Source organism: Peromyscus leucopus, unplaced genomic scaffold (genome assembly GCF_004664715.2).
Source record: "Peromyscus leucopus breed LL Stock unplaced genomic scaffold, UCI_PerLeu_2.1 scaffold_242, whole genome shotgun sequence".
NCBI lineage: Eukaryota > Metazoa > Chordata > Mammalia > Rodentia > Cricetidae > Peromyscus > Peromyscus leucopus.
The window spans coordinates 1-21,371 of record NW_023505115.1 but is presented as its reverse complement, the minus strand read 5'-3'; the positions used below and the strand labels follow the sequence as shown (position 1 = coordinate 21,371).

Here is a 21,371-nt window from a genome sequence, read left to right as displayed (position 1 = left end):
TGAGAAATTACCTCCATCAGATTGGCCCGTAGGTAAGTCTGTGGGCATTTTCTTGATGATGATTGATGTGGCAGGGCCCAGCCCATTGTGTACATGGCACCCCGGAGCGGGTAGGCCTGGGTTGTGTAAGAGAGCAGGCTGAGCAAGCAGTGAGCAGTGTTCCATCATGGTCTCTACTTAAGCTCCAGTCCGAGCTTCCTTCAAGACAGACTGTAACGGTGGTTCTCAATCTGTGTGATCCTTTGGGAGGTTGCATATCAGATATTTACATTATGATTCATAACAGTATCAAATTTACAGTTATGAAGTAGAACAAAAATAATTTTAAAGGTTGGGGGTCACCACAACACGAGGAACTGCATTAAAAGGGTCTCAGCATTAGGAAGCTTGAGAACCACTGGATTATAAATTGTAAAGTGTAATTAATCCTTTTCTCCTCAAGTTGATTTTTTTTGGTTTTCCAAGACAGGGTTTCTCTGTAGCTTTGGAGCCTGTCCTGGAATTCACTCTGTAGACCAGGCTGGCCTTGAACTCACAGAGATCCACCTGCCTCTGCTCCCTAGTGCTGAGATTAAAGGCGTGGGCCACCACGGCTAGGCCCCAAGTTGATTTTGGTCATGGTGTTTTTCAACAGGAATAGAAAGCTGCTAGTACAAATCCAAACAAGACTGTCTTCAATACTGTCTGAGAGCTATAGCAGCTATTCCTGTCTCCGCTGCCACTGCCTACCTCATGTTCCCACCCCTGTGTTTTAGAATGTCTTCATTTGAGCTGGAGAAACGGCTCAGTAGTTCAGAGCACCAAGAACTCTCCCAGAAGACTGGTTTTGATTCCCAGCACTGACATGGTGGCTATGGACCATCTGTAACTCCAGTTCCAGGGGATCTTACACATTCTAACCCGCAGGGCCACCTGGTGCACCATAGTGCACAGACATACATGCTGGCAAAATATCCATAAAATGAAATATCTTTCAAAAGTCTAAAATTTATCATTCTTGTTTTGTTATTAAAATCTTCATGAAACTGTTGCCATGTTGGAACATGACATTTAGGGTCTCCTGACTCTGTTTCTGGTCCATGGTCTTCATATTTGGCTCTAGAACCAACTTCCTTTCCATTGTGAGAGCTTGTGTTTATTTGTCAGCATGATCTCGTGTGTGTTCCTGTTCCTAGTGTGGTCATGTTGAATAACTCTTCCTCTGCTTTTCACTATTTACGGGTCTCTTTGATAAGCATATTGAGGGTGGATGGCCAACCCTAGTTTTTTAAGGCTCCAAGGCCTAAAACTCAGTAACACAGTGAGGGTTCCAAGCACCAGGGGCTTGGTACTCACAGTGTGATCCCAGAGCAAGCAGTGGGCCTGTGGTGGTTTTGAAAGAAAACAGTTCCCGCTGGGTGGTGGTGTTGCACGCCTTTAATTCCAGCACTGAGGAGGCAGAGTCAGGAGCGAACTCTGTGAGTTCGAGGCCAGTCTGATCTACAGAGTGAGATCCAGGACAGGCACCAAAACTACACCAAGTAACCCTGTCTTGAAAAACCAAAAAAAAAAAAAAAAAAAAAAAAAGAAAAGAAAAGAAAAGAAAACAGTTCCCAAAGGGAGTGGCACTTTTAGGAGGTGTGGCCTTGTTAGAGGAAGTGTATCACCATGGGGGTGGGCTTTGAGGTCTCAGAAGCTCAAGCCTGGCCAGTGTATCACAGTCTCTTGTCTGCGGATCAAGACGTAAGACTGTCAGCTCCTTCTCCAGCACCATGTCTGCCTGCATGCCCACCATGCTCCCCACCATGATCATGGACTAAACCTCTGAAACTGTAGGCCAGCCCCAATTAAATGTTTTCCTTGTAAGAGTTGTTGTCATGGTGTCTCTTCACAGCAATAGAAACCATTACAAAGACAGGGCCCAAACACAAAACAGAGGAATCTGCCTTGTAACAAGACCTCCACGTGATCCATGGGCTCCAGAGTGTGGGGGACACAGCTCTAAGGCCCCTTCCAACATCCCTAAAGTGATAACGGTTGGTTTCCCCTGTACAGCAAGGCCTACTAGGTTTGAATCCTGATTGGGTAACTAAAAGGCTCTAAGAAAGCCAGTCCCATGTTGGGAGCACCCTGCTGGCAGCTTCCTGGCTTCAGAACCATGGGCTCCTGTACCAGCCTGGCTCTCCAAGCCTGTGCCTGCCTTGTGTCCTATGTCGTCGTCCCCGTCCGTCCGTCCGTCCCCCCCCCGTCCCTCCCTCCCCCCCCCCCCCCCCCCGTGTCCTGTGCCCTTAGTCAGCTAAGCAAGCTTCTGTGAGCCCAGCTTTAGACACTGAGGGTAGAATTTCCCTCACTTGCCTGTGGAAGCTTTGGCTCTCAGCACAACCCAAACAATTAAAAAAGTGTATAAAGCATCCTCTAGTCCCTACTGAAGAGACTGGAGCACAGAGCACCGAGGAGTACTCCCCTCTGGACCCTGGAAGGGGCACAGACCACACCAAACACCAATTTCCAAACACAAAGAGATCTTTTATTAAACATGGCTAAGAGACAAGGTGACTGAATCTTCATCGGGCAGAAACAACAGCATATAGCTTTGCAAGTGTTAATTTTAAGAGGGAAAATGGGGAGATCTGTGTTCAAATGATCTAGGATGGGTTGGTAAATTTTGATTGGTATGTTAATTAGGTCCTCACCGATGCCTCAAATCGTTATACACAATACACATTAAATGTTATGCATTTTTATTCTTGCAAACATGTGAAGTTACAATCCAAACTGCAACATTTTGATTTCTCTATTTACCCTCTCGTTTCCTCTTATCAAAGATAAACATTCACTCACTCACATTTAAGTTATTTTCTAATACCCTTTTATTTTACCCTGCAGGTCTCCTGTGAGCACTCTTCAAAGGTCACATTTAGTGGTAATCAACTCCTTAACATAGATTAATAATCTTGGCTTTTCATTCACATATCTTTAAAAAAAATTTACAAACTAAAAATCACAGTAGCAATGATTTTTATATTTGCGTTGTAATCACATATACCGGAGACATGCCTTTTTTTTTTTCTCCATATGGATTCAAATAATTATTCCCTGGCACACCTTGACACTTCCTGGATGACTTCCTTTAGTTTTTTTGTGGGCATATTCACTGGTAACAAATTTCCTCAGTTTTCCTTTATCTAGGAACATCTGGATTTCCCTTCTTTTTGACAGATTCTCAATATCATGCCATTGATCTGTGGATCTGTGGGCTCTGTGGCTTTTGTTGAGAAACTAGTTCATAAATTTCTTACTGAAGACCAGTCATTATGGCTTCTGAAGTGTGTGTGTGTGTTGTGTGTGTGTGTGTGTGTGTGTGTGAGAGAGAGAGAGAGAGAGAGAGAGAGAGAGAGAGACTTCTCCGTTTCAGGATAACGGGTCTTGGCACAGGTTTTGGAGCTTATTCTATTGGAGGCTGCTCAGCCTCTTGAATTTGTATACTTATGCCTTTCATCAAATATATGGAGTGCTCAGCCCTTCCTTCTAATTCTTCTGCTCCTGGGACTCCGTTATCCATATTGTGTCTACTACTGATGGAGCCCCACAGGTCTGCTCACGTTCTCCTTCCTTCTGTTCCACAACACTGGTAATTTGTTCTTCAGCTCTGTTGATCTCTTCTTCTGCTAGGTCAAACATTGTTCAACATTTCTACTAAGTCTTTCATTTCAGGCTCATTTTTCAGCTCTGAGATTTCATTTTCTTTCTATAATTTCCATTTTGTTGAAACACTATTTTATTTAGTACCTTGTCAATGTTTTTCTTTAACCCGCACACACATTTAACAAAGTTGTTTGTTTTTATGAGTCCAGTGTCTTGACTCCATCCTGTGTAGTATAGCTATTTCAATTATTTGCTCTTTTGAATAAAAGTAGCCAGGCAGGAAGTATAGGCGAGACAAGGAGAGAAGAGAATTCTGGGAAGTGGAAGGCTAAGTCAGAGAGACGCTGCCAGCCGCCACCATGAGTACCAACATGTAAGATACTGGTAAGCATGTGGCACATTATAGATTTATAGAAATGGGTTAATTTAAGATATAAGAACAGCTAGCTAGAAGCCTGAGCCATTAGGCCAAACAGTATAAATAATATAAGTGGTGTTTTATTTTATAAGTGGGCTGCTGTGGACTGCAGGGCTTGGTGGGACCTGGAGAGAACTCTTCAGCTACCAAGTACTATTTTGAAAAAGATTTCGTTCCAGGAGCCTTAAACACAACTTCAAACAATGTACCAGGGTACTTCTTCCCATCTGCACATCACTTTTATACTGTATTCTTCCAACTTAGGTTGCACCTAACTGAAAAGGTGCCCCTGTGTGAGAGCTTTTTAAGTCCTGGGACATTTTGAGCACACTTTTTTCTCATTTGGCATACACATGGCCTCTGGACTCCCCCAGACACACAGATTGCTCTTGAACTCTTACTTTGTCCCGCTGTCATTGACGACCTTCCTAAGATCCACAGGGACTGTTTCTTTCTTATGGCACTTCTGCTTTCAGCCTGTGCTAGGTCAGGAGAGTTGGAGAAGAGAACCTGGGATCAGTTTTTCAGACAGTCCTTAGGTTAAGTGAGACACTGGCAAAAGTCTGTGGACGGCAGAGTCTGCTACAGTCTAGGAGATGGATCAGTTGGTTGCCTGGGTGCCATGTAATCCTGAGACCTAAGTTCAGATCTCCAGCACCCACATGATAGCAAGCATGGCAGCACAGCACACATCTGTATGCACCACACAACATGGGTGTGGCAGAGATGGGAGGCTCCCTGGGCTCACTGGTCAGATGATGTAACCAAATGGTGAGCCAGGTTCTGTGAGAGACTGTCTCAAAACATAGGGTGAAAAGTGACTGAAGAAGACAATACCAGGTGGAACTCAGGCTTCTTCTCCTATGACCCCCACAACATCCAAGTGTGTATATCCACACAATATCTTGTGCCCACAAACTTTTGCTTGTTAGTTTTACCATGATGCTACCTAAATCAATAAAGATGATGATTTTCTCATCTTCTATATTCAATAGCTAGCATTCGACTTTCCTCTTGTAACTTTAATTAACTATTAATATACATACTCAGTAATTTAGTATTTACAGTAAGTACACAATCTTAAATGGTAAATGCCTGTTTGTAGGGAAGTCATATCTGAGGCTTACTTGTACATTAGCAAAATAACAGTAGCAGCAACACACACAGAGTGTAAAAAATGCAGGAATGTTCTCATTCGCGCCTGAAGGACAGCATAGAAGAGATCACCGTACTGTTTTGCAGATCTTAATTTTAAACAATGTATGGAGAGATGGCTCAGCACTAGCCAAAGCCCTGCTGCTCTTCCAGGTACCCAGGCTCTGTTCTCAGTACCCATTTGGCAGCTCACAACTGCCTGTATCTCTAGTCCAGGGGCTCTCATGCTCTTTTCTGGCCTCCTTGGGAACTGAATGTAGTGCATAGATATACATGCAGGCAAAATATCCATACTACTACTACTACTACTACTAACTACTACACCACCAATAATAATAATGTAGAAATATAGCAACTTCAACTGAAACACAAAAGCCTCACAAATATTCAGACATGGTAAAAAATCAGATTCCATACAGCAGCATTTGAATATATTTGAATTTTATTACTATTGTCTAGAACTTTAACACCAGCATCTTTGTAACGTCCCCTGAGGCAGAGGGAGAACACGACACAGAAATACTATATACTGACGCAGTACCACACTCAATAGGCTGTTTCTCAATGTGATATATCAGGTGACAAACTGACTCAGGGGACTGGCTCCAGCTACATGACATAAATCAGCTCATGAAGAGAACACTACAGGCAGTAGTGAAATGTACAGACTTACAAAAGCTCAGAGGTTTCCTAAGCGTAGACGTGTGTGCCTACTCACATGCACAGACAGACTTACAATAAAAAACTGTTCCAGACAGCATTCTCAAGTCTCAGCAAAGCATTCATTATAAACATGTTTGACATACTGTGCAACTTTATTGTGTAAGACATGAATAACAGTGTGATTTTGATACAGTCACATTCAAATATGCACAGTACAATCCTAATGCTGAGCTACTGAAGAAATACATATTCTAAACTAAGTTGTATATGTACAATTATTTTTAGCATATGCCTGACCAATCTGTAAGGACTAAGAAACAGGGTTCTATATACACTTGTGGGAACACCCTACGTGTAACAGGGTTCTATATACACTTGTGGGAACACCCTACATGCAACAGGGTTCTAGATACACTTGTGGGAACACCCTACATGTAACAAGGTTCTATATACACTTGTGGGAACACCCTACGTGTAATAGGGCTCTATATACACTTGTGGGAACACCCTATGTGTAACAGTGCTCTATATACACTTGTGGGAACACCCTACGTGTAACAGGGCTCTATATACACTTGTGGGAACACCCTACGTTCCCCCAAGACATGCAGTTCAAGAGTGGAGCCACCGCCTTCACAAACAGAAGCAGGCAGTGCTGCCGATGTTATCCTATGACAAGTCCAGTGTCAGTCCTTGGCCTGCAGGAGGCTGGGGAGAAAGGCTCTGAGAGTTGGCTCCATGAGGACAGTGCAGTGCACAGTGAGCTCCCCGGGTACCGCTCACCACCAGCACAATCTGCGCCTCTTCGGGGCTGTAGTTCAGAAGTCTACAACCTAGTTCTATAATCCTGAGTTTCCTTCGGGATGGTCAAAGGAAGAAAACTGCTGTGGACAGTAGATTACAAGACAGAGTGAAAGCAGAACCAAGTTTATTAGAAGAAAGATCTGGAAACGCCCAGTAGAAAAGAAACTGTGCTTCTGCCAATAAATACAGAAGGAGAGCCGGTCTCTTGAATGTTTTGCTGCTGAAACGGTGAAAACACCTCCGGTAGTGACTTAAGATTCCAGCTGGAAAGTGCGCTTTCTTCAAGGTGACAGTACAAGGAAGCCATCTTGAGACACAATGAGAACCTACGCTGTCATCTGTGCCAGATGTGCCCAGTGACGGACGACATCTGCTGGTGAAGACCAAAGCTTCCAGAATCAGATGGGGTGGGGACTACCTTAGCCCCTGCCCACTTTCTTGCCAGGAAGAGCTTTATCTAAGGCCGAATGGCCCACACCCTCTGCAGCTGTCACTAGTGTGAGTGGACAGCCTCGGCTTCAGATGAGGTCGGACAGCAAGTCTAACAGTGACTGCAGCTCCAGCCGAACCAGACAGCTCCCCGGGGCCGGGGCTCTGACAGCTGAGATGTGGGCAAATGCTCTGCTTTAGTTTTCACAGTGGGAGATTAGATTCTGGGCAAATCTTTCCTGGGATATTGACTTAACACAAATCAAAATCCTGACTAAATCAAAGAGGAAAATCCCACTAAACTTCCTTTTTCAAAATGAAATGCAATCAGTAAGACCCAACTCTATGTCAGCCTCACATTCAAAGTAGTTAGACCCTGGATATGGAATTTTCAATAACTGTCGGCTACCATCTTCTTAGATTTGTTGAAAAGATCACTCGAAATTTTTGCCTTTTGACAGTCTAATCTTTCCTTAAAATGTGTTAAGATTATTGGATTTTATTATTTTTGCTTTTCTCTTCATGCTATGTAATAAAAAGATTACTGACATCACTGTAAAGTCTTGCCAATGAAGTTGGTTCAGGTTTCTTGGATGATCAAGTAGCTCTGGTTTGCTGATGTAACCAAAGCTCCTTGCACAGCTGATGAAGGAGGGTAATGACCTCTGATGCTCTGTCTATGGCCTGCACTGTGAATCCCCCTCAGATGGGAGCAGAGACCGTGGGTAGACGGGAGTCTGAGGGCTCACTTGGTTAGTACTACACAGCCTTACTTGCCTGTGAATTGCGCCTCCATCCTCTCACTAAAGGGTTTAGAACCACAGTCATTCAAGCAACTCAGCAAAACACAGACCAGTTTCCGAGTGTACTTCTGTATTTCTTCATGGCACCCAAGGGAAGGGTGTGGACACTGTGACTCCACCAAACCCCCAACTCACAGTGATAACACACCTGTGTTTGATCGAGTTCTTGAGTTTAGGGAAACTCATATTTGCATTATTAAAATGACCCTTGGAAAGTGGACTGATACAAAGGTTTGCTTTTAAAGCTGGTATTTGGATAAAACTATTTATAAATCCACACTAAAATGCAAGCTTGTCAAAAACTGATGATTGCTGTTTCATGGGAAAAGGAAGCAGGCAAAGTATGATACCACTGGTATGACTCTGGATGCACACCAAGTATTCCTAAGGGAGACAGGCACACAGGAGGGCCTGGGGGGCAGCGGATCTCTCCCTAGCTAAGCATAATAAATTCCAAGTTTCTGTGCACAGAAGCTTAAGGCTGCTCCACAGCAGTGGGACTCACTTCTAATGAACTACAAAGGAAAAACCCTCCAGATGGTTTTCTATGGTCCATCAGCTTAGAGGTCAAGGACTCCTTCACACATAGTAGGAGAAAACATGCAGGGTGGCGGGAGAGTGACAGATAGGGCTATTGATTGAGCAGCCCAGGAAATCCAAGCAATTTCTTCTTTGAACTAAGATGGTCAATTCACATAAAACAGACCTACAGCAGGGAAGTCTCTCTTGTGCTCTGCTCATCAGTGAGCCAAAGAGCAGGTCAAGAACAGAGCTGAGCTCAGAGGTGGCGGTGGACAAATCCACCCGTTTGTCCACCCGCAGAATTGGGACTGCTGATTGGTTCCTGACTTTCTGTCACAGGTGGAAAGGCAGGAAGGAGCAAGAAAGAGGCAAGGCAACTGGAATGGAAAGCAGTGGCTGCTTCCCGATGCTCAGCAGGGGCCACAGCCCCTGCTGGCGTCTTTTAGACAGTCTCACTCTGTAGGTCAGGCTAGCCAGGAACCCACTATATAGCTCAGGCTGGCCTCAAACTTAAGTCATCCTGCCTTAGCCTCCCAAGTGTTGGAATCAGAGGTGCCTCCTCCAGCAGTTCTATTTTCACCTTGAAACACAACTCTGGAGAAGGGGCTGGGGAATGATTAGATACAGATGAAGTTGAAATGGCTTTAATCACACTTCCATTGTCCTCGTCTAGAAAGGACAGCACTTGCAAAGGCGAGCAGTCGACGACTACCAAGAGACGGACACCTGGAAAGCACTAAGCCACACACAGGCACAGACAGGTGCAGCACCCAGAGCCGAAGGCGGCCACTGCACCACTGCTTCTGATGACTCGGGAAGGAAGGCTGCGAACAGCGAGCCACGTGCCCAGCCTCCCACTCCAGTCAGCCCTGGTTGCCTAACACAGAAAGAACAAGTCGGCAGACAGACTTACAAATGGTTCACGTTGACATCCAAGTCTAGCTGTGGCATAAGTCAACTCAGAATATTTAAAAGTAAAATAAGTCACACAGAGATTCTAACCAGTGCAGTAAGACCTCAGCTTATGGATTCTGTACATGTTATATAGTTCTAAAAAGTGAATTCTATTCAAGCTACGGCTTTCATTCACACCCATCACTCAAAGCACTTTTTGTATGTATGGTCAGAAACCTAAAAAGCAGATGGCTACCAGTGAGGAATTCCTACTTCAATTCTCTACAACACAGACTTTTTAGTGGCTAGCTGTAAATTTACTTTTTCTTAATGAAATCATCAGAGGACCACACCTGTTGCCTCATAGAATGATTTATCACAAATAACTATTCTGATTTTTCCTTCTTGACAAAATAGCTTTGTTAGCCAAAACTATTTTAAAGGAGAACGGTTATTTTATACCTAGGGGTAAGAGTAGAGGCCAGAAGCCGTGCTAAACACGAAAGTCTGGCTTCTCAACCACTTGTTTTTAAAAACCACTTCTATACTTGAATTCAGAAGTCGGGCCCATGTTTTAGATGGATTCTTAACTAGTCTGGACCACTGTTTGGGAAGTGGAGTTGGAGGACAGCATAGGGCACAGGTGTCACAGTCAGTGATGTGACAGCACCTCTGCTCCCATGGCAAAGGGCCTAACAGGCCATACTGGTGTGTGTTAGTGACTTCCATCTTGCAGTGCTCAGAAAGCCATGTTACAGGATCCCACACCTACAGCCAAGTTCAAGCTACTGTGTACAGTGAACTCAGGGGCAAACAGAGGGAGAGACGGACTCAGGCTAGATGGGTCCTCAGGACGGGTGGGGAGATCGTTCAAGGACTCTCCTGTAGCCCATCTCTGTTTCCAGTTCGGCCAACTGCCTCCTCAGGATATTGACTTTGGCTTGCAACTCCTTGTTATATTCAATGATGTTAACCATCTCCTCATATGCTTCATCCAGATACTTAGAGGATCTGCTCCAGCGCAGGAAAATCCCTGTAGGGTCCGGAACGGAAACAGAGGAGTAAGAGGTTCGGCACAGCAATCTGATGCCACTGGAACTCTGTGCACTACTGTTCGTTCTTCCACAACCCATGCTGTATTTGTTTAGATTGTTGTTTTGCAGTGCCGGAGACTGAACCCAGGGCCTTGCACATGCCAGGCAAATACTCGACCATGGAGCTACAGCCCTTCCTGATTTTGAGAAACAGGTCTCACTCAAAGGGCCAAGCTAGCCTGAAACTCATGCTCCTCCACGATCCTGTCTCAGTCTCCAAGTGGACAGGATTCCAAGCATGAACCATCACACCTGGCTCACTCTGTGCTTCATGATTCTCTAAACTACAGATTCCTCAGTCACTGAAAGAATCCACAGTATCTAGAAACTACTGTTGTCATGGACATGCTCACAGGTTATCAGACAAAAACACTGTTGTCACATACTCGTGAAAATAAGCAGGCAAGTTACAATGCCATGTCTCTACTTTCACAGTCAGGGAGGCTGGCTGCCTGAGTGAAGCCATTCTCACAGGAAAAGTGATGGTGACAGAAACATCAGAGGCACGGGTTGCTATTTAAGCCTCAACTTGAACTACCCATGACTCACGTCACTCCGCCACCACCATTACTCAATATTCCAACTCCACAGGCAACTGCTCCTCTCCTCAGACAACAATCCCCAGCTTATGGACTGGAATGGTGACATCACTTCAGGTGGCTGGTTCCAGAATCACCTCTGAGGATCACGTTCTTGGATACTGAACCCTTTCCATCAAACGACAAGAGTGCTCGATTCTAACCTGTGCACACAAGCATCTGATGTCTGTTCCTAATCCGTGTGAACACTGTAAACACGTGTGGCACTGGGCTGTTCAGGTGATAAGAACCACAAAGCAAACTTTTTTAAATGTCCAATCCACAGCTAGTTCTGTCTGTGCATGCAGAATCCACAGACATGGAGGACAACGGTTTAAGAGAAAGCTGGTCATGTTGGTGCTTCAGTTCACAACTACCCAGTCTACTGTTCTTCAACTAGAAGTCACTGTTAATGCCTCCTAAGATAGAAACAAACAGCAATTGTGTTCTCTCCACCACGTCACCTCTAAATTCCCATCGAGGGTTGGTAAAATCATTAAACCATATTTCAGGCCACCCACTCCAGACTGGGCATGTGTCTCAAACAGCTGCCTCTCATTTCAGTGATTAAGTATGACAGTGTCTTTTAAGTAAACTGCCTCAGAACGGTAAAAAATTTCATTACATTTTATTTAGATGATGTGTGCGCGTGCGTGCGCGCGCATGTGTATGTCAGAGAACAAGCTGCCAGAGCCAGTGGATTCTCCACTTCCACCATATGAACCCTGGGGACAGAACCCAGGCTGTCACTGAGGCCCTTCACCATCCCCAGGATCTTTAAAAAGGAAGCAGAGCGGCAAGCTCTCGTTTAAGAAATTACTTATTCTCTGATCTGTGGCTGTCCACGACAATCCAGAGAGTACGCAGAGAGGTTCTGCTCAGGCAGCCAAACTCCCTCACAGATTCAAATCACAGGGCTCCTGCCCAGGAACCTAGACACTGCTAAAGGCATCTAAGAATTCTAAGAAGGAGGAGGCACCTAGCCTGAGGAGGAGGATGCATTCCACAGAGGAACCAAGAGGAACAAGAGGAAAACCAGTCAGAGAAAGCCTCACACAACAGGAAATCACTGTCCATACATGAGCTACCCTGACAGCACAGTACATTAGAAGGAGTTAACAAGGGGCATTCGCAGTAACCTAGGTGAACTTACAAACAACGGTCTTCCTGTGTCTACGCTACTTAGTGCTTAATGCAAACGTGCACGGAGACGCACTTACTGTCTTCCAAGTGATTACCAAGTTAAATGGTTCTTTCGGCTGTCCAGTGGAAATGAACGTCTAATATACTTTATGTGAGTTCTGGTCTTTTTTTTTTTTTTAAACAAGCTTTGGTGTTTAAGGAGATTAGCTTCAGTGGTCTGAATAATTGCACATGTAAGAAGCTGTTTTAGAACACACTTAGAAATGCATTATGAACTGCTATTCCACATGAACAGCGGCACTTGCAACTCCACTGATGGCATTTTGTATCTACTTACAGAACCTACTGGAATAACTGTGTGTCATCATTTAACACTCACTTAACTGTATTAACAGCTTAAGAAAGGAAATAGATGAAACCTTCCCTGAGGAACTTAAAAATCATTTATGTCCCAGCTACCTACCAAAGCATTCCTGTTAATCTGTGCCTGTTAGTCAGCTGCCATGGAAGAGAGGCCATGCCCACACTGAGGAAACAGCAATACCCAAAACACAGGTCGGTGGGTCACCAGCTGGCCATCTTCAAATCCCAACTACTGCAGCATGTGACCCTAGGTAAGCTCCAGGCACATCCTGGAGCGGGTGAACCTCTGCACATGGGGGGAATTACCTTCCCACAGTTGGAGACTCTGTGGAGCTACGGAAGGCCAGATGACCAGGCTGTTGGCTTCAAAGAGTGGATTGGTGAATTTACTCAGCTCACTGGGCCTGTTGACCCATGACCACAAAGACATCGTTTTCTGCTGTAGCTTCAACTTACATCTGCTCAAAAAAAGAAAATCACCATTAAATCCATCAACGGCTAACACCCGCCCTTCAGTGCTCCTCTTTATAGGACTCCTCCTCCCCATATGACAGAAAACAAGGCGCTCAGTAGAGAAACAAAATGCTTCAGAATGAAAACGTTAGTCAGGGGCATCTGCTGTGGAACTCCCTTCTGTAACCTGGCAGTGGCAGGGCTGTGAAGCAGCACTGTCACTCAGGACCTGGGGACAGCTTCAGGTGAAACAGGAGTCAGAAGACCTGTATTAAGGTATACTTGTGAAAAGATTCATTCTTCAAGTTTTCAGTTTTGAGTATCCAGCTGTTGATATATACAGCTGTATGCATACATACTTATGCGCACACAAGTGCAGTTAGGGCGTTGGATCCCTTGGAGGTGAAGTTACAGGCAGCTGTGAGCTGCCCAGTGAGAGTGCTAGGGACACAGTTTGGGTCCTCTAAAAGAGTTGAACGTGCTCTAATTGCTTAGCCATCTCCAGCCTACCCAGGCCACACTTTGGATGGCTTACTAGCTGTGTGTCTCTGACAGTCAGCTTCTCTGGATCTCACTCTTCTGAACTACAGAAGTGGATGGAGGCATACCTGGTTATATGATAATGTGTCCCCCAGATATATGCAATTGTGGCCACACATCAAGACATTAACATGAAAACGGCTGGCTAAAAGCTTTTAAGAAGTGTATCAACTAATTTTAATCCAGTAGCAGAAAGCTTAGGGTTCCCTCTTACCTGCATACACTTGGCTCACAGGACATCTGTACTTCATGTAATTTAATCTGTACTTAACAGCAGATTCCACCTTCTTATAAACAAACATTCACATACACCCAAACCCCAATCTCTTTTAGGAAATGACCTGGTGTGAGCTCACCCACCTTTCACTCTCATTGTTGCCCAGGAATGTTCCGAACTGTGAGGCATAAGCATGCTCAAAGAGCATGATGAGAAAATGCTCATTGAACTCAAAGGAGCAAGGGAACTGCCGGAGGATCTGCCACACACAGTCCAGAAAGAGAAGGAACACGGGTGCCTCCCACTTCTGCTTGCTGCTGCAATAAGCTGACTGTGCACAGCGCTGTTGGAACGGGTGGCCAGCCTAGGGGAAAGATGGAAATGTGAGGGTCCTGCCCTGATCACACCCAGAACACTAGTTCACACAATCACAGCGGCATTTCTAGCCACTGGAATACCAGAAAACCAAGGTAGCTCCTGTCTAGATGAGTGTTTGGGTTAAAATAACTACCTTCTGCAACTAAGGAAAAATTACAATTTCTAAACCCTTTGTGAAGCTGTGTAGTGAGGATATGAACATGGGGACTGCAAATGTCCTTCAGACATCAAAAGAAAGTAGAGCTTAATGACTGATTTAGAAAGTTCTTGGACTTGACTCCAACACAATCCAAGGCTTGTCTGTTAACAGTCATTACATAGCATTATGTTGAAATTATATAGCAGTGTTGTGTTCTAGGGAGAAATACATGAACAGGATAAGAGTCTCTAAGCACAAAGACAGGACATGAAGGGAATGGATAACTTCATGTATGAAAGGAGATTTAGGTCTCAAACACATCATTAAAGTACGCTATTTCACTGGATCTTAGAGGAAGTGTGTAGGCTGGAGCAGGATGGACAAAAGGCAGAATGTGCTCAAGTCCGATCTTGTGTCACAGCGCCCCCTCCCCCGCTCCCCTCCCCAGTTTATGTGTATCAAGCTTCTGTATCTGTACTCAGCTTCTAGGAGACCGTCTATGTTTTACATTCGTTCTGCTTCCCTTGTTGTAACAAAGCACATGCTGAGGATCCCTTGTCTAAAACTCCAGGGACCAGAGGAGTGCGCTGGGCTCCAGGGGTTGTCACATTTTGGAAAATGTGAGTGTGCACGAGATACTTGGGGTGGAACCTAAGTCTCACAGCACACGCCTCATCCACACGGTCTGAGGGTGACTTGTGCAGTCTCTTCTACACCTCCATTTCCACTGCGGCAACCACAGGAGGTCAGGAGGCAGCATTCTGGAGCACTGGGATTTTCCTATTAGGGATGCTCAACCTGCACAGCCACGAAAGTGAAGGAAGTGCTAAGTGAGCCGTATGAGCAAGAGAGGTGCTGGGATGGGGCTGCGGCCCAGTGGTGACCACCTGCTTACATGCACACAGGCCAAGTTCAACAAACAACACGGGAGACGGAGAAACGAAAGATAATAATGATTCTAAGCACTTATTTGTGTGCAGGTGGATTAACTGACCCAGAAAATGGAACATACAACTTAAAATGGTAACTAATCCAAATGTCATTCATAATCTTAGCATCACAAACGGAGACTTCAATCTCAATGACGGGCAGTCCCACTCTGATCCAGCAGCGCTCTCACCTGCAGCCACTCTCTCTCGATCAGGGCCTCAAAACCACGGATGGTCCTGCTTCTCGGTTCCAGGATGATCTGGGCCAGGGAAGTCACCTGCAGTGTGGAATCGGTCCCTTCTGTGCCGTGAATCAATACGATGCTCCCTCCCTGAGAGGAAATCCCAGAGCACAGATGGGGAACTCCTTAAGGACGAACATTCCATCAACAGTGTTCAGTCTCATGCCCTGCCTTGGCAGTAGGATATGGGGTCTAAATGAGGGGGGACTGGGCAGATGACGGTCTCCAGGGAAACAGGAGAACACAGTGAATGCCAATCTTCACACAGTAAGAGTTCTTCTAAGTCAACACACCTGCAGCGCCTTCCAGCTGGCCTTCCAACCTGGACAGACACAAGAGTCCTGTCACAGTGGTACTTGCCTCTCCGGCTTTAGGAGCTGAGACAAACCTTTCCCATCAAACCTATACATAAACACGCATTAAAATGACCTTTCCAACCTTGAACTCAGCTGCCCCCTATCAGCCTTCACCAACTGTAATGGACCCAAGAAACAAGTCCTAAACTATACTCTGAGGTACAAAGAAGTGGGAAAAAGCAAAAGTATACAACTGTCAGCCCTGTCATAAGCTAGCAATGACACCCCTGCCCATAAGAGTTACTGGGTGTTGGGACCCCATTATTCTAAAGAGATACCTAAATGAGCCACACACTCTGCCTTCTTCCACCCTTTTTAGTGAAACTATAGTAAAGAAAATTTCATGTTTCAGATCGACTGCCAATTATTTTCCCATGTCCATACATATTTTATAGTAATAACGAAAGACAATTTCCACTATTTTCACTTTTATTGTAAACATTAACTATGTTTTATGCCTTGTTTAGAACTACTTAGTAATGGCTATATAATATTCCATTAAATGATTAAATTATAATCTATTTAGCCCTATATATTTTGTGATACTATGGTTGATGTACTTGTCTGTGGGATTATTTTGGAGCTCTTATTGTACAAACAACAGCCCCTACCAATGGTAGGTTATATAAGCCCATTCTTAGAATATCTAATAATTATGCTAAAGAGTATGAGTAGATACTTTGTGGCTTTCATACATATTGAATGTATCTCTGAACTGTGAGTGCTATTTACTCTGAACTTAAGGTTTATTTCTGCATTTTGAACAACTGATGATAAAGCCACTTTTTACTGTGGTATAAATCCCAACATATCAGAAAAGGGAAGCCAGCCCTTGGAGAACTGAAGGAGGCTGCCCCTGGGTTGCCTTCCTCTCACTGTCCTGTTACTATTGCTGGAAGGGTAGACATGGAGGTGAAGCCAGGCTGGGGATGTGGCCCAGCTTGCCTGGAACGTCAAAGGCCCTGGTTCTATTCTCAGTGCCGCATAAACTGTCTGTGGTGGTGTACTCCTGGAATCCCAGCACTTGGTAGGTAGAAGCAAAGAGGATCAGAAATTTAAGGTCATCTTCAGCTACAAAGGAAGTTCTAGGCTAGCCTAGGATAGTAAGACACCGGGAAAAACACCTCTGTACTCATGACATAAGGAGTAATTTGGTAGTCTTGGGCTAAAGGAAACAGAAACATCCATGTCAGCTGCTCAGTCTTCTGAGCTGTTGGCTTCGTGTCACAGAACCCTGGTCTTTTTTTTACCCTGGTCTTTAATCTCCCATTTGACTGGCTAAAGCCTAACCTAAGTCCAAAGAACAGAAGCAGCTGTGACCTCTGCCCCAGGTCTCTGCCTGTTTATTGAGCACAAGATCTTAGGCAACTCACTCCAGCCTTTAAAAAATGAAGGATGGATTCCCCTAACTCTTTAACGTTTCAAGTGCCACCCAGGGAGGCAGCGACAGTGCTGACACCTACCTATGGTTCCAGTGAGAATCCCCTCCTTTAAAAGGCTCTATGCTTCTGCAACAATTATATAATCCTCCTGCCTCTCTTCATTCTTCTGCCTCAAGTCTCAAGGGTTAGGAGGCTTCAACTGAGTGAATACTGAAATGACTTGGCAAACTGCATGGCCACCAGCAGGCTTTCCCAGCTGAGACTGGAGAGGCCATTCAGACCCAGCACTTTAGGATGAGAAATCCAGCCAGGAGAAAGGATAACGACACTGTGTGACAGTGTCGTTCCATTGATTCTACGAGGAAAACTTCCTTTCAATCTTTTTCATGGCAAATTCATAATTTAAGGATTTCACAGAAAAAGTAGACCCGTGGTATTTAAAAACTGTGTCATCAGAGGTACGTGGACACTAATCACATTCACTCAACAGACGTGGTCATTTCATATTAGACCCACACACCCTCACCAGTAACTGTAAGCAGACCCCCCAACCCCCACCCCTGTACAATACTGATAAAGCCATCTGGAAGCTATGGAGTGGGAATGGACTTTGATGCACTCTATGGACACTCTGGATAAGAACGATGTCTGGCCATCAGTGTGAGTCCATCCAGGAAGGCAAAACACATGCTACCTGTCAATGCACTGGGCCGCCAGGCAGGCAGTGGTCAGAATCTCCTTGATGTGTGTCAGCCAGTTGGAGGCCTCCAGCTTGCCAAGCCATCGGTCCATGTTGTGGGTTTGCTCATTACATGCTTCCACAAGCTTGATTAAGCTTTCCTGAAGAACATGGTATCTTTTAAAACAAGAAAAACGGAGAGATAAAACAGAGTGACGAGGAACCAAACCCCAATGTCTCCAGCGCACTCAGTGGCAAGGCCACTTAGGCCACTTCCACTGCTCCAGCAGCCTGAGGAGTAAGGGTCAGAAGGACCCTTTGCTCTATGTGTAGATGCTTCAACGTCTCCTGGAAAACGTTCCTGCTGAGCAGAGGAGACCCACTCCACACAGCTGGGTCACCTGGGAGGGCAGAGGCCAGGACACTGCACTCTGTGACTGCCTAATCCCAGGGTGCAGGGCAACTTACACTTCGACCCTGTAGCTGCTGAATGATCTAGATTACACATCCAGGTCTCAGCAGTGACACCCAAGACCAGACCCCAATCCTATCCATCTTAGCGCCAAGCCCCTCCCACAGCTACCACCCCCTGAAGAACGTAGAAAGCCTCCTTTGAGGAGAAGCAAGCAGGTGGAGAGAACACAAGGAAGAAGCAGGTGGCGGCTCCAGGAGACTAAACCTCTAAAGCTGCTACTGCAGGAAGCTGTAACTCTATGGAGCAAATCTGTTCTGCCAGTCTGGCAGCAGCGGACACTGGAGAGCTCAGGGCTGAAGGGAAAAAGACTGCTATCTAGTGAGGCTCATCTGTGCTTATCCAGCACAGATTTTTTGCTTATCTTACAAAATTCAATGAAGGCTGGAGCTCATTTGCTTAATATACTTAAGTCTTGTGTTCAGTTGCCGCGCGCGCGCGCGCGCACACACACACACACACACACACACACACACACACACACACGAGTTGTATGAAATGAAAAACTCTTTAGCTAATCTAAATAAAAAAGAGAGAAAACTCAAGCAAATCTAATGAGAAATGCCAGAGGAGATACTACAATACCACAGGAGTAGGAAGGATCATAGGGTATGCATGGTGGCATGGCCTTTAATCCAGGTACCCCAGAGGCAGAGGCAGGCGGGGCTCTGTGAGTCTGAGGCTAGTCTGATCTACATAGTGAGTTCTAAACCAGCCAGGGCTACATAGTGAGATCCTGTCTCAAAAGGAAGAAAAAAGAAAGGACTGTAAACATCTATGAATAATTATACACCAACAAAGTAGACACCCTAAAAATTGAGCCCAGTTCTGGGAAAACAGCAGCTGCCGAGACTGAGTTTGGAAGAAATGGAAAATGTGAGTAGCACAATGAGTTAACAAAAAACGAACCAATAACGAAAAGCAAAACTCTGCCATCAAAGAAAAGCCCAGGTCCTGAAGGCCTCACAAGCTACCAAGCACTTAAAAAACTAAATACCAGCCCTTTCCTGTCTTCCAAAACCCTGAAGACAGCACTGTGAATTTACTACTGGCCCAACTCTATTGTCAAAGCCAGACAAGAACAATAAGAGGAGATCACTGGCCAATGATGAATACGGATGTAAAAATCATCAAAACACTAGCAAACCGACCTCAACAGCACATTTAAAGGGACACCACCCAGGCCCCAAACCCTTATACACAAGGACACAACTCAAACTAATCAATACACGTGCAAAAGCACAGGACAGAAACCTCAAGGATCTCAACAGGACAGAGAAAGCACTAGACAAGTCAGCATCCTTTCCTGATAGAGACTCAACCAATACCTATGGCAAGAAGAGACCTGAACACAACTAGGGCCATGTGACAAACCCACTGCCAACATCATACTCAGGGGAAGTCAAAGGTGTCTCCTTGAAGATCAGTAACAAGACAAGAATGCTTGTTTTCATCATGGTACTAGCCAGAGCAACTGGGAACAGAAAGAAAAAAACCAAACAAGTCAGAAAGGGAGAGGTTAAATTGCAAACAAAAGTATCTTATGAATAGAAAAATTCTAAAGACTCTAGCAAAAAAAAAAAAAAAAAATCTGGCAGGGCAGGGGGTGGTGCACACTGGGAAAATGGTTCAAGTACCCCCCCTACCCAAATCAATCTACAGACTCTATATTCCTCCTTACAAAACTCGAATGGCACTCTGCCAGAAACAGAAGGAAAGACAATGTTAAAACTCACCTAGGCCTGGACAGTAGACTCCCCCATGCCAAGAACGGAGGCAGCCCAGCCACCGTCCTCTCAGGAAAGCCCTTACAAACTGACAACTAAACCTATGGACCTCTGGCTTCGTCTCACGACTTTCCCTAAGTCCTGCTACTGCCACAGCCACGACACAATGAATTAGGAACCTTCCCTTCTTTCTCTTCTGGCTTACAAACCATTTTTCTCCAGCATATTTGGCCTCCTGGTTTATGCTTTCAGGATTGCAAGCCATGAACCGGGGAGGCTGGTTCTACAGACCCCAGTTGCAGCAGCTACAGGACCACTGAAAAATGCTGACAGAGGAGACATAAATATTCATGCCACAGACAAGCAGATGAGATGATACTTTGTTTCATCATTTCTCAGTCTACAGCTGAATCAAATAGCACTCACACACAACAGTGTGAACTAATTTGCAGAAAATAGCCACACCTATGTTAAAGACCACAAGGCTGACTGATTTGAACTTTGAGACCGTGGAGTTGGAATGTTGCAAATTCAGGGTATGTCTGATTACCTCTTGTCCCTTTAGTAGCCGTCCACTGCCCACCTCTGTCTGACCTAACCTTTCAACCACTGGTAAAATTTTGGAGCGCAGTCACTCTGCAAATCGGTACTGTCCACTAGCATCAAAGCTAAGAATGTCGTCAGGTAGCACTGAGACCTGTTAGCAGAGCCTCAGTTTGCTGTGCCCCACCTACCCGATGTTCCCACCAGTGTATCTGGAAAATGCCTTACTTTATGTCTTTCATCCTGTGACTAGGAAAAGTTCATGAAGCCACTTCCACATCAGAACATGCTGTTTGGGGCAACCTGAATCTGTGTTTCTGGGCTAAATCACTGTATTTGGCTCAAGAATAAGCTCACTCTTATTCCCTTTGAGGTGAAAACGCTGTTTTGCCTTGACAAATAAATATACACCTTTTCATCCACTAAGCCTTAGTAATGCAGATGGGGCAGGGAAGCCCACACTAGGTTGTCCAGCCTATTCCAGACCCTCCAGTATGTGGAGTAGCTGTGATCTCTGTTTTGAACGGCTACAGGATCACCCCCTGCAATCAGCTATAGGGAGTGCCCCCCATGCTGGCCTCTTTACCTCTCAATGGACTTGTGAATCCGCCTCCACTGGGGATAGTGAGCTTCCTGTTCAAAGCCCCCTCCTTTGGCTCTAGCTTGCTGGGCCACATTCAGTGATCTGGTGTCAATGAGGTAGCCACGCTTTCCTGCCCTGAGGGTGGCATTTATCAGCTTCTCGTCTTCCTTGCACCTCCGCCCATTGGTGCCAGTCAGAGGCTGACCACTTCGCATAATCACCTGGAAGCACACAGGCAACA

At 45.2% G+C, this 21,371-nt stretch overlaps 1 protein-coding gene across 1 annotated transcript; it reads right to left on the bottom strand.

Annotated features, from left to right (window-relative positions):
- Window positions 1–10,160: 10,160 nt before the first annotated feature.
- LOC114693861 (myotubularin-related protein 9-like) lies at window positions 10,161–21,366 on the bottom strand (the record flags this gene model as incomplete). The annotated part of the gene is given in 6 exon segments (XM_037201886.1): window positions 10,161–10,345; window positions 12,797–12,948; window positions 13,844–14,064; window positions 15,338–15,470; window positions 17,812–17,982; window positions 21,134–21,366. Coding segments are annotated over 6 exon segments (1,095 nt in total), but the record flags the coding sequence as incomplete, so codon positions are not given.
- Between the last annotated feature and the right edge of the window lie 5 nt (window positions 21,367–21,371).